The following is a 12,650-nucleotide window of genomic DNA, read 5'->3' as shown; positions in this document are numbered from 1 at the left end:
ACCATAAACCCAACCTCACAGTAAACTGTTGTGTTTTAGCAACATCTACACCAACCATACGGCTTAACCCAACCTCACCGTAAACTTTTGTGTACCGTAAAGGTCTGCGCCGACCACAACCCTAAACCTTGCCTACTTAAAAAGCCTTGCCAAGGAGCCCGGATACCTCAGTCGATAGAGCATCAGACTTTTAATCTGAGGGTCCAGGGTTCAAGTCCCTATTCAGGCATGCAAGACTCTTTTTGTGAAGCCACAGCTTGTGCAGTTGATCAATCGCTTGCCGAAAGATTCATCTGGATGCACAACACCTGTACTAGGCATGAGGACATGGCTGTACAGGCAGTCTTGTAGTCGTGGCCGAGTGGTTAAGGCAATGGACTCGAAATTCAATGGGGTCTCCCCGCGCAGGTTAGAATCCTGCCGACTACGTCCAGGCAGTACGCAGGACTTAGTTTGCAACCTTCCATGATTGTTTGCAACTCCATTGTTTCTTGGGGAAAAGGACAGTGCTGGAAGGGAAAAGCAACAAAAATAAAACGGCAGCGCATGCTATCTAACTGCCCTGGGGGCCTTCCATTTTTAAAGACGTATGACAGAGAGTGAAGGTCCAGTGGCTTTCCTGTAGCTCGCCGTGATTGTATAGTGATTAGTACTTTGTGTTGTTGCTGCAGCAACCCCACTTCAAATCTGGGTTACGGCAGGTTTTTCAAGGTGATATTGGTGTTGCACTATGTGTTGCCATGCGTAATCTCAAGCCTCCTTTTAGTGCAGGCTGTGCTAATGGTCAAAAATTAAACACAATGAAACTTTAAATAAGCATTCTTTATGTGTGATGTGCAATCATGTACTGCATATATATTAATCCTTTTTCTATTTATATAGGATGTGAACGTTTCTGCCTCATCCTCTGGTACCTATTCTGCTCCTCTTGCACCTGTGATTTCTGCATTTGCTAGTACCACCTCTTTTTTAGTCCCTTCTACTGCTCCATCTGTGGCTGGTCCCACGGCTTACCGTACTGCTGACATGGAGAGTGCTCCTGGCTCAGAGCTTTGCTTGCTGCCTTTAAAGCTGATAGGGACCATACCACCTCAGAATCAGAAGTGGATTTCATCAGCTCTGTGGACGAACCAGCGGCTGCGCACTGACCTGAAGCTGTGGTATAATCCACCAGAGCCAGCACTCATTTATCATCAGGCTCCCATATCAGAGAATTTATTCACAAATAAACTCCTATTTTAGATGCCCTACCATCTTTGGAAGTTCAGACTGTCCTGCGGTGTGTGGAAAACAGCTCGATAGGTTGAGAGGTACTACCCAATGATTACTGAGACTCTCTGGTGCAATTAAGCTGGTTGTAAAAGAGCTCACATTTCCAGTAGCAAGACCATCTTGGACCAGCTGGACTTGTCCTTGACACAGAATGGAGTTCTGACTGATCCTGACAAGAAGGTAAATATACACAGATAATTTAGCCTTTGTCGCAATTGTTTGTCATTCAGGCACACCATAAATTAGTTTGTTTTAATGTCTGCCATTACTTTATCTGTTTTTCACTTCGTTTCTTAATACAGATATGCCAGTGACATGCGAGTGATTCGTTTTCTAAGGGAGAGCACCTTGGGTAATAGCATCAGCCACTTGGTCAAGCAGTTGAGGGAGAATCACAGTGAGGAGTGGCTTAAGCGTGTTTGTCGCTACCTTGGTGCATGCTCAGACTTAGTTGTCTAGCCAAGCCTGTTCACTGTCAAGTTTTATGACACCCCTGAGCTACTGGCTATTTCTTCTCACCGATGGATGCTGGCAGTTTATGGCAGAAACATCTTAAGCAGAATGTATCACATAAAAGCCAGCAAAACATCTGCTTTTGGCAATATATTAAAAATAGATTACACAAAAGTTAATATTTTGTATTCCTACATTTCAAAAAATTATACTAAAAATAAAGTCTAAATTAGTATTTTTATCTGTAAACAGCAGTAAAACACAAATGTTTATGCATTAATTTATTTACAAAAAGTTAATTTGGCCTTTATGTACTCATTGTTTTTATGTGTGATCACCAGAAAACTATCAGGCCTTGCCAAGGGGTCTGCCTTGTGTCTAACATCTGGAAGCAATGAGGTTGGCCAAATCCTCATCAGTGTCCTGACCGCTCAGGAGGGTCCTGCTCTTGACACCATGGCTGCCGATCTCATCCACAGGTTCAGCAATGCTGATGTGGCTCCTCCTCAGCTTCTTTATGTTGACAGTTGTAGCAAATTATACTGTAGATTAAAGTGCTCGCATATCTACACCATTATTACTGTAACAAATTAGCTCAAGGTTATTCTTTCCACACCTATTCCACTGTTAAAATGTAGCGAGTTATGATTTAGATTACAGTGCTTGTGTAACTTCTGCTCCATTATATATATATATATATATATAGCAGATTAGCTTAACGGGAGGAAGATTCATTTGAATGGGGCTTCAAACGAATTGACCCTTTAGATCCGAACAAACGAATCTTCCAGCGATCGTTAGAGTGGACAGTCGAGTTTATTATGGCTGTTGCTATCAAAAATAAAAACCCTTTAATGTTTGAGCAGGGTAACAAGATTGAAGTTTAAGACATTCGATTCATAAATATACAAAGGCACCTTTCTTTATACAAAATGAAACTTTATTGATCAATCTAACAGAAACAAACACCTAACACAAACACACATTCATACAAGTGTAGAGAAGGGTAAAGAAAGTAAAGTAAGAGGTTGAGAGAATGTAATGATGGGAAAACCTCAGATTTTGTAAGCGAACCACACATAATCAATTTAACCCTTCTATTGTCTCTTTAGGGTTGAATTTAGTTCACACTAGTTCAGCTGTAGGCAGAAAGTGGGAACTTGCGTATGTCCGTGATGTGAAGAAGCTCCCGTTGTTGAGCACGTGGCTGGTTGGTTGTCCTTGCTTCTCGCAAGGTTTGAAGTGGGGTGGAGTTGGTAGTGTCAAGTTTGAATGGGCAAAGGGGCCAGTCATGAGGACTACTGGTTTGCGACGCACTAAACTTAACTAGACTCTCGATGGAAAATAAAGAAAGGAAGGTATCTGAGATGTGAAATGTCCAAGCTGTGCGATTAACCCTTTCTGTCTGGGTCTCCGCCTGCTTTCTTGGAGGTTTCTCTGCGTAGGTCTCGTTCTTAGGTCGTTGCTATGACTTGAGTTGAAGAGAGAGTCACTTTTTAGAAGAAGAGTTGAAGAGGAGCTCTTTCTGAAGAAGAGCAAGTTGAAGAGGTTGCAGAGTTTGAAGAGGTTAGGGTTTTGAGAGCATGGTTCCAGAGAGTTGCAGAGCAGGTTTAGGAGAGCTGCTGGTTAAAAGAGGTTCAAGAGAGCGAGGGCGTTGCTTTGAACAAGCTTTATAGGGCGGGTTCAGATCCACCCTCTATGGAAAGTTGACAAATTAGATATTAACTTTCTTAAATCCTGGTTTTATGGCTCTTTGTTCGAAGAAGAGGAATTTGCATAGGCAAAATTGATGCAAACTAAGGCAGTCTCTTAAAATGTGAATATGTTGCACTCGTATTAACATAAAATGTCAACGATCAAATAGTACAGCAAGTTAGCTTCAAAACAACTCTAAACATGACGGTTTATGAGCTTGTTTAGCTGCAGTAGAGTTAAACATTGTATGCAGAAGTATTAAAGGGTCAATGAAATGGCAGGTCTCGATATGAGGACTCCCGAGTAACCACAGCGTCCTGGGTTAGCTAGCACAACAACTTTTATATACCCATTGATGAGTAATGCAGGCATCCAATCAGGATTTACCACATACTCCAATCTGGAGTCTTGGAATCATCACAGTGTAGTAATATTGTAAAACTTAATACCTGTCGCTTTGCCTAAATCATTAAATATTGAAAGTTTGTATTCTACTCAAAAAAATACATGTAGTAAACTAGAAAGAATCTTGAACCTAAAACTAAAGAAACTTTACAAACAAAAGCTGTAACACAGGACAATTGAATGGGCTTTCTAAACTTAAGGCCCTGGTATACTGCAAACTAACCGTCCTGGAGCTCCACCCTCTTTGATGTGTGGTGTCTTCCCAGTGATTTGCTTCTCATTTAGGGAGTCAGACAGAGAAGATCATGCAAAACAACACTAGCTACATGAATACACTGGAGAGTGGAGTACAGATGTATCCACACCTGTACAATCACTTGCAAAGAGATTTTAAGCCGCAGAGGTGCTGTTTGCCAGATGTTTATGAAGCCGCCATCATTGACTTTACGGTAAATGCGAGGAGCGCAACACATTTACAACCTCGCCTGGAAAACAGTATACCCTCACTCAGCCTTTCCAAACATAATTCAGACATGAAACATCCTTTGCACATGAGAAAATGTTTTGCTGCATTCATGTCATGTTGTCCATGTGCAGAATGAGCGAAACTCTGTAGACACTGATCAATCTGTATGGTTTCTCTCCAGTGTGAATCCTTTTTGGTGTTTTCAGATGTGTTAACTGATTAAACCTCTTGTCACTGTGTGAACACTTGTACGGTCTCTCCAGTGTGAATCGTCTGGTGCGGTTACAATTTTGGAGCTGTAATAAAAGTCTTCCCAAGGCCCATACACACCGGGACGCTTTTCATTTGCGTTTATCGTCAGCGTTTTATGAGTAGTTTTTTAGCATTCAAACCCAAGCGATTTTCACTGGCTTCAAGCAGAAGAGTATGCAAACCACTCTTTGATGTTAGATGGTGCTACACAACTTCAAGCTTCCGACATCCGCTTGTAACACAGAAGAAGATAGAAAGTTCACACACTTGTTGTTAGAGTTATTGGTGACTCGAACAAGATGGTTCAAGCAGCAGTGCCAGCTCTAGCGAAGAAGAAATGATTATTGTTCACCAGTGCAATAAGCAGCTCCACGTTCATATCACATTGACAATTTTGCACTTGAGTGCCTCCAAGTGCTGTTTACTTTAACTTCAGCAGCTCCGTGCACATGAACAAAAGTGTCAACCTAACTGGTGGAGAAGGTTTTGACAAGGCACGTCAAATAAAAAAATAAAAAAACGAGCATGAGGCGTTTTTTTTAATTGACGCTTTTGCGCCTGGCGTTTTGCACTTTGCTGTGCACGATCACACTGACGCCCTTTATATAGTTACAAGACGTTAAACGTTGACGGTAAACATAAGTAAAAAACATCTCAGTGTGCACGGGCATTCACACTCAAGACCATATAATCTTGCACACCAGTGTGGATCTTCATGTGTTCATTAAGGTTTGCTAATCGGTTGAAACTCTTCCCAACTCTGAGTGCAATAGTTTCTCTCCAGTGTTGGTCTTCTTGTTTAAGGTCTGAGGAGTTGCTGAAACTCATTCCACACCAGAGCTGCGGTCACACTAGAGTTTGAGCATGCGAAATTCTTTTGTATGGCGCTGCAAAAAGGGGCGGGATTAAACAAAATTATTAGTCATTAAAAAAGGGAGCGATTGGTCCATATTTTAAATTTCTTTCAAAAGAGGTCATGTTTTGATCTTTAATTGGTCTCACACAGTCAAGTGATACGATATTGCAGGTCAGAGTTCACCAAGCTTGAACTTTGCAACGTAGTGAACTGTGAAACTTGATGCATGAACTTGCATTTCCGGTCTGATGCATTCAAGTGTGTATGAATGGTAGTCTATGGGGAGAAAAGTCCAGTGTGACCGCGGCTCAAGTGCAAGTGAATGGTTTCTCTCCAGTGTGGCTCAACATGTGTAGATGAAGGGATGATGATCGGCTATAACTCTTCCCACACTGAGTGCATGTGAATGGTTTCTCTCCAGTGTGGATCCTCATGTGTTGATAAAGGGATGATGATTGGCTGAAACTCTTCCCACACTGAGTGCATGTAAAGGGTTTCTAGCCAGTGTGAATCCTCATGTGTTTATTAAGGTTTGATGAGCGGTTAAAACTCTTCCCACACTGAGTGCATGTGAATGGTTTTTCTCCAGTGTGGATCTTCATGTGATCATTAAGGGATGATGATTGGCTGAAACTCTTCCTACACTGAGTGCATGTGAATGGTTTCTCTCCAGTGTGGATCTTCATGTGTTGATTAAGGTTTGATGATTGGCTGAAACTCTTCCCACACTGAGTGCATGTGAATGATTTTTCACCAGTGTGGATTCTCATGTGTTGATTAAGGTGTGATGAGCAGTTAAAACTCTTCCCGCACTGAGTGCATGTGAATGGTTTCTCTCCTGTGTGGATTCTCATGTGTTGATTAAGGTGTGATGAGCGGATAAAACTGTTTCCACACTGGGTGCATGTGAATGGTTTCTCTCCAGTGTGGCTCATCATGTGTTTATTAAGGTCTGATGATTGACTGAAACTCTTCCCACACTGAGTGCATGTGAATGGTTTCTGTCCAGTATGGATCCTCATGTGTAGATTGAAGTTTGATGATTGACTGAAACTCTTCCCACACTGAGTGCATGTGAATGGCTTCTCTCCACTGTGGATCCTCATGTGTTGCTTAAAGTGGGATGAGCAGTTAAAACTCTTCCCACACTGACTGCATGAGAATGGTTTCTCTCCACTGTGGATCCTCATGTGTTGATTAAGGTGTGATGATTGGCTAAAACTCTTCCCACACTGAGTGCATGTGTATGGTTTTTCTCCAGTGTGGATTTTTTTGTGTTTACTAAGGGCTGATATTTGGTTGAAACTCTTCCCACACTGAAGGCATGTGAATGGTTTCTCTCCAGTGTGGATACTCATGTGAATCTTAAGACTGCTTTTGCTTGCCAAACTCTTTCCACACTGAGTGCAGGTGAAACGATTCTTGTCTCTCCTTTTTAAAATACCATCAGTCTGTAAATGAGTTTTTTCCTCAATTTTGACATGATGTTCCTCCTCTTCACTTCCCTCTTTCTCTTCAATTAGGTCTGAAATAAATAAATAAAACATTAGTTTTCATTAAGTCTTAAAAACTCCCATTAAAAGCTGAAAAGTGAAAAGACACTGGAAACATTGGCAACACACACTGTAATTTTGATGCACATTAAATGTAAAATAAATCAGATCATAGTGTGTTTGGTCCACTAACGTGTAAACATTTAAGCAGATTCAATTCAATTCATCTTTATTTATCTAGTGCTTTTACAATGTAAATAGTGTCATTGGCTATATTCATGGCAAAAACATATATTAACACATATTACAATATATAATCATAAAATCAAATCAGTTTCTTAACAAACATGCATTATAAAAAAAAGTAACAGCAGCACTAAAAACAGTCATAAACAATCTTTTAGTTTGATTATAGATAAATATTCTAAAAGTCCAGAAGGCACCTTTTTAAACATTTCTTAAAAACATTTAAAATACTTTCCGAATGAAAACGTGAAAAACAGTGCACAAGCTTCAGCTGTGAATATCGAGCTTTGTCCAGGAATACTCTTTCTGAAACACTCTGAACCAATCCCTGCTGCAGCAGATACTCATCCATCTCATTTTGAACTAGCTGTATACACTGGTACATAAGTTGGTAGATTGCATCGGATATTTATAAATTCTTCCTGATCAACATTTGGGTGGATTTCCCTTTTTTTAAAACTGAGACAATTGCATTATAATAGATGGCTTTTTAATTTGGCTTTTTGGTGGTATATGGCATACATGTATCGTTGTTATTATATCCAACTATTAGATGATATTATTAATATATAGATTAATATCCAACTTCTCCAAGTGAGTTTTTATTTGAATTCCAAAGGGTCTGATGTATCTGGGTCTGGCTTTATAGAGATGCTGATATTGAGGGTGGAAAACTGTAGAATATGCTGGATTGTCTTTATTAGCTTTCAGCTTGACTGCATATTTGAGAGCCAGTTTTAATCTTCTGTTGTAAAGTGACATTTCTTCTGCTGCCGTAAATACACTTTGAATTGGAGAAGTCCTGTATGCTCCAAGAGCAAGTCTCAGTCCTGTATAATGTTCTGTATCAAGCATCTTTATGTATGATACCCTTGCAAATCCGTAAACTACACTCCCATAGTCCATTTTTGATCTAATAAGTGTCCTATTAAGTTTTAAGAGTATCGCCCAATCTGCTCCCCATTTGATCTTTGCTAAAACTTTTATAACATTTATTGCTTTAAAACATCTATTTCATAATACTTTAATATGATGAATAAAAGACAACTTATTGTCAAAACTTATTCCTAGGAACTTTATCTCGTTCACAACTTGTATAGTATAATTTATATACTATATATAATTTGTCTCTCGATTGTATACATATTTTCTCTTTATAACTAATACATATATCATCTACAGAAAAACTACAAAATATATTATTCCCAACAGCATTTACAATGTTATTAATTTTAATACTAAATAGTGTTACTGATAGTATACTTCCTTGGGGCACTCCAGATTCTTGTATATGCAATTCAGATAATAAATTTTTAATATGCACATGAAAAACTCTTTTAGATAAAAAAATTGCAATAAAATTAGGCAAATTTCCAGCTCCAGGTAGTATCATAAAAAAAAAAAAACGCTACTATGTTCTTTTTTTAATAAATCAGTCTCGTACAAAAGATTCTAATCGTATAAGATGGTCAAGAGTACTTTTCCCTCTTCTAAACCCACACTGATATTTATTAATCTTCTGTTCTTTTTCTAAAATCCACAATAAACAATCATTAATCATTCGTTCTACCATTTTGCAAAGGCAACTGTTAAGGCTATTGGACAATAATTATTTGAATGATCTTTTCCTGGTTTAGGTATTGGTATAATAATAGCTACTTTCTAAAATGCTGGTATTTCTCCTGATTTGCAGATACTGTTAACCCGACAAGATGCGGAAATGCCATCTAAAAAGGTGACCTGCTGTTTATCCAAATCAGGGACATTGACAACATAAACATACAAATAACAATGTTAACCCGGGATTTGCGATTGTGAAATGTCTGTTCATGAACACCAGGTATAACATGAGCAGTGTGAAAGGAGATTACAGATAACACAGGATTCTGGTGATCCAGTGTTAGAATGACCCAGGGTTAACAATTAATACTAAGAATACTCAGCATCAGCTCTCAGAATAAACAGAGCACTTATCATAAACATTGTGCTCCCCATACTTTATTTAATAATAGGAAATTAATCCTTAACAAAGTATGAAAGTATAATTATTAAGCACATTATAAATGTGGTTGTAAGTCAGGAATACATGTGTAGCTGCAGTTATAAACAGTTTACTAATGCTTATTAATTTAGAGTAAATGCTAAACAGATAATGAATTCACTATTAGCTAATGCATAATAAATGGTTTATAGTGTGTTGTTATTGTAAAGTGTTACCAAACTATCTTTTGTCTTAGACCGACTCATGGGCGAGAATTAATGCTATGAAGTTTTACCTCCCTGACTCTTTATCCCTCCTTTCTGCTTTATAGCCATGCTTATTGAAAGTAACACCATCGTCATGTTACATAAACTTTGCAAAACTCGCTGTGCCGACACCTCTGCACAAAAGGCTGTTAATTTGGTTTCATGGCGCATGAGCGGCGCTTATTTTATCGGCGTGCATGCAAACAACCGGGATTCACACAAGAGCATGTGCAAGGTGCGCGGGAATGTTTTTCTGTATGCATGCATCAGTTCGCTTTCACAAACTTTGTTTCAGTTGCACATTGAGAATAACAAACTCGCAAGTGTAAAAGATGCTAAATGTAAATGGACCCTAATGTCTTTAATCTGGGATTGCCAATAATCTTATCTCAATACTTTTACTAGGGGACAATTTTTTTTGCCTATTTTTTAAAAATTATTTTAGTGTCAATTTCATTCAGCGTGTTTAAAATTGGGCCATCCACGTTTTCCGACATACTTTAAACCAGGGTTTCTGCAGGTTTCACCAAGTTAAATTTAAGACTTTTAATGACCATTTTGAATGAACTTTTCAAACGTCTCATAAAGGGCTAAAGAACTTTTCAAATGGCACAGATTTTGTATTTGTCCTATGAAAAAAATATTATAATAAAAAATTATTATATTATTTTGGATATTTCTTAGCAAAAGATTTTAAATGTTGTGTAAAAAAGCAAGCTTTACTAGTATCCACACACTTTTTATCCAAAATAAACTTTCTTAAAAAAAAAAAATAACCAAACGTTATAAAAACTATAATAAACTAAATTTATGCACAATAATCTGTCCAGGTCATGTCCTCAGTAGTTAAATACATGGAGCACATTTAATCAAATGTTATTGTAAGGAAAATAATTAAACCATTTTGATAAATAGAGTTAAAATGACCTTTTTCAATAAAAAAGTTTAAAGTTTTATTGAGATGGATTGTTGGTGAGTGTATGGGTTTTGGCCAGAATGGATAGCAAAATATGAACAAAGGAAAATAAAGACTTGCTTAAAAAAGATGTAAGACCTACAACACAATATTTCAGTAAATTTAGGACTTAGAATATACGACATTTTAGGACCCCGTGGTAACCATGTTTAAACACAATAGCCCTGGTAATTAGTTATAATAATAATGATGTAATTCTAAATCAGATACTATCTGTGAGAACTAGTAATAACTACTAGAAACAACTTTAAACCCATAAAGAAGTTGATTAAAAAAGGGAATTGTGATCAATGTGACATGTGCAAATGGGAAGTACTAAGCCAACACCATCACTGTAATATCTTCTATGAGAATATCGTCAGCTCAGTTACTTTTTTTAAATTTATTGTTTTTATTTATTTATATATAGTGCCAGTGCGCAGGTATGCTTTTCAAACAGTAGGAGAACAAGAAAAGAAGGTTAAAAAGGTAGAGAAAATGGGAGACTGATAATACATGAAATGAATGACAAAAGACACAAGAACAAGTGATGAAAGAAACTCATTCCTGTCTTTAAATGAGTGCTTATGTGCATTTAAGAGAACTAGGCAGCACACTCAGGGCTGCAAGATGGATTTAATTTAGTATTCTTACTATTAAAATATATCTGAATGAGGATCAGATGACTGAGTTGGTCTGAGCTGGAGAATTAAAATTAACCTGTTTGTTCCTGCAGATCTTCCTGTTTGACTGTGAATGTTTCTTCAATCTCCACATCTTCACTCTCCTCTTTAATAAACGCCATCTTTATAACAGTGTGAAGGTCAGTCGCTTCAGCAGGAGTTTTTCTCTGTGTTTGGACACTTTATCCTGTTTAAAATAAATAAAACAATAAAAATGTCCTGTTTAAAATTAAAAAACAGTGAACAAAAACAAGATAATTTCTCTTCAACACTTCAACAGTTTCTTTATATGAGAGTCATTAACAAAAAGAAATCAGGTAAGTCTGAGCAAGAAACAATAGCCACAAATCAGCTGATTAAAACTAGTACTCCATTTTTCAAATTTTATTGATGTATACTTGGAATAGAATGACATTATGCTATTTAATAAATTTAACCTTCACTAAAACACTTATTACACACTTTACTGTTGCTTTTTTCAAACTTTATTCAGGTATGTTTTTAATTGTTTAGTTTGTTTGATTTATTTTATTGTCTGCTTACAGCAACGTTGTAGCACTTATTTGCACACGACAAGAATTTCCTCTCAGGGAAAAATAAAGTTTATCCTATCTTATTCAAACAATAGACCTTACAGTGAGTAAAATAGTACTTTGTTGTACTAAAGGGTTAAAATAACATTAAATAGCATTAAATGAACCTGAAATTTTAATCAGTCGGTTTACATCTGTGAAAAAGCTTTAAAACAAACCTTTCTCCAGTTGAATCAGAGTGTGAGAGCGGCGCAGCCTTATGACGTCACACCACCATTCCACAATAAAAGTCTTGTTTTTTTTTTAGCTTTGTCCCCCTACTCACTCTTATATGAGTCATGACTTATCGATACATTTCTCCCCCTATTCCACTTTATAATTTATCTGCTTTCTGTCTTGTATTTGTAATGTATGGGGAAACATCAAATTTTCAAAATTTTTTATATAAATTTATATACGTAATAGGTTGAAACTTATTTGGGCTACAGTCCATTTGTCAGAATAAAAACAATATTTATAACCAAATAAGCAAACAAACAAATAACTAAATAGTTGTAAAGAAGCTTTTAAAATGACTGAAAAACTTAATACACTGTTGAACAATACATGCACATGTTTAGATTTTACATTTTATAATGTCAGCAATCAGATATTATTTGAGTGTAAATTCAGAATGTGCAACTCACCTTATTTTATCAACGTGCATGCTAACAACCGGGATTCACACAAGAGCATGTGCAAGGTGCGCGGGAATGTTTTTCTGTATGCATGCATCAGATTGCTTTCACAAGCTTTGTTTCAGTTGCACATTGAGAATAACAAACTCGCACGTGTGAAAGATGCTAAATGTAAATGGCCCCTAATGTCTTTAATCTGGGATTGCCAATAATCGTACCTCAATGCTTTTACTAGAGGACATTTTTTTTTGCCACCCGCAGAAAAATCCCACCCTGGGCGATCGCCCACATTGCCCATGCCTAAATCCACCACTGGCAATGCTAAACATTATTGTTCCACTATTTTTTGTTTGTTTTGTCTCACCTCATCCATGTCCAAACTGTTGAACCATACAGTGGCTGTTTTTTGCCCCTGTA

The 12,650-nt window shown here is 37.4% G+C and overlaps 3 protein-coding genes, 1 non-coding gene and 1 pseudogene across 5 annotated transcripts in view; 3 read left to right on the top strand and 2 right to left on the bottom strand.

The window, feature by feature from the left end:
* LOC137491165 (uncharacterized) overlaps positions 1–12,650 on the bottom strand; it is a 514,718-nt gene that overhangs the window by 130,481 nt on the left and 371,587 nt on the right. The gene's annotated exons all lie outside the window — the stretch shown is intronic.
* The window catches only part of LOC141381647 (uncharacterized), a 751,802-nt gene that overhangs the window by 700,746 nt on the left and 38,406 nt on the right, over positions 1–12,650 (top strand). The gene's annotated exons all lie outside the window — the stretch shown is intronic.
* LOC147845013 (uncharacterized) lies at positions 320–1,456 on the top strand (annotated as a pseudogene).
* Positions 348–429, top strand: trnas-cga (transfer RNA serine (anticodon CGA)). The gene has a single exon. It is a non-coding gene; the product is annotated as a tRNA-Ser (tRNA).
* LOC137491097 (uncharacterized) lies at positions 2,644–11,828 on the bottom strand. Of its 2 annotated transcripts, XM_088650578.1 has the most exons (4): positions 11,775–11,828; positions 11,061–11,210; positions 5,875–6,924; positions 2,644–5,791 (listed from the first exon to the last, which is right to left on the bottom strand). In XM_088650578.1, exons 2-3 carry the CDS (start codon positions 11,143–11,145, stop codon positions 5,897–5,899), a joined length of 1,113 nt encoding a protein of 370 aa, XP_088506704.1. In that variant the 5' UTR covers positions 11,146–11,210; positions 11,775–11,828; the 3' UTR covers positions 2,644–5,791; positions 5,875–5,896. The 2 variants fall into 2 exon arrangements, with proteins under 2 accessions (XP_088506704.1, XP_087105242.1); XM_087249116.1 differs by having other exon boundaries at positions 2,644–6,924.

The sequence above is a fragment of the Danio rerio genome, chromosome 4 (assembly GCF_052040795.2).
Source record: "Danio rerio strain M-AB ecotype USA chromosome 4, GRCz13ab, whole genome shotgun sequence".
Lineage (NCBI taxonomy): Eukaryota > Metazoa > Chordata > Actinopteri > Cypriniformes > Danionidae > Danio > Danio rerio.
The sequence above is the reverse complement of the archived record's forward strand: the minus strand, read 5'-3'. Positions and strand labels throughout refer to the sequence as shown.

Coding starts and splice junctions, on each gene's coding strand:
- LOC137491097 (XM_087249116.1), bottom strand. CDS start 11,145: ATGGCGTTTATTAAAGAGGAGAGTGAAGATGTGGAGATTGAAGAAACA. Junction 6,925..11,060: donor AGATCTGCAGGAACAAACAG/GTTAATTTTAAT, acceptor TATTTATTTCAG/ACCTAATTGAAGAGAAAGAG.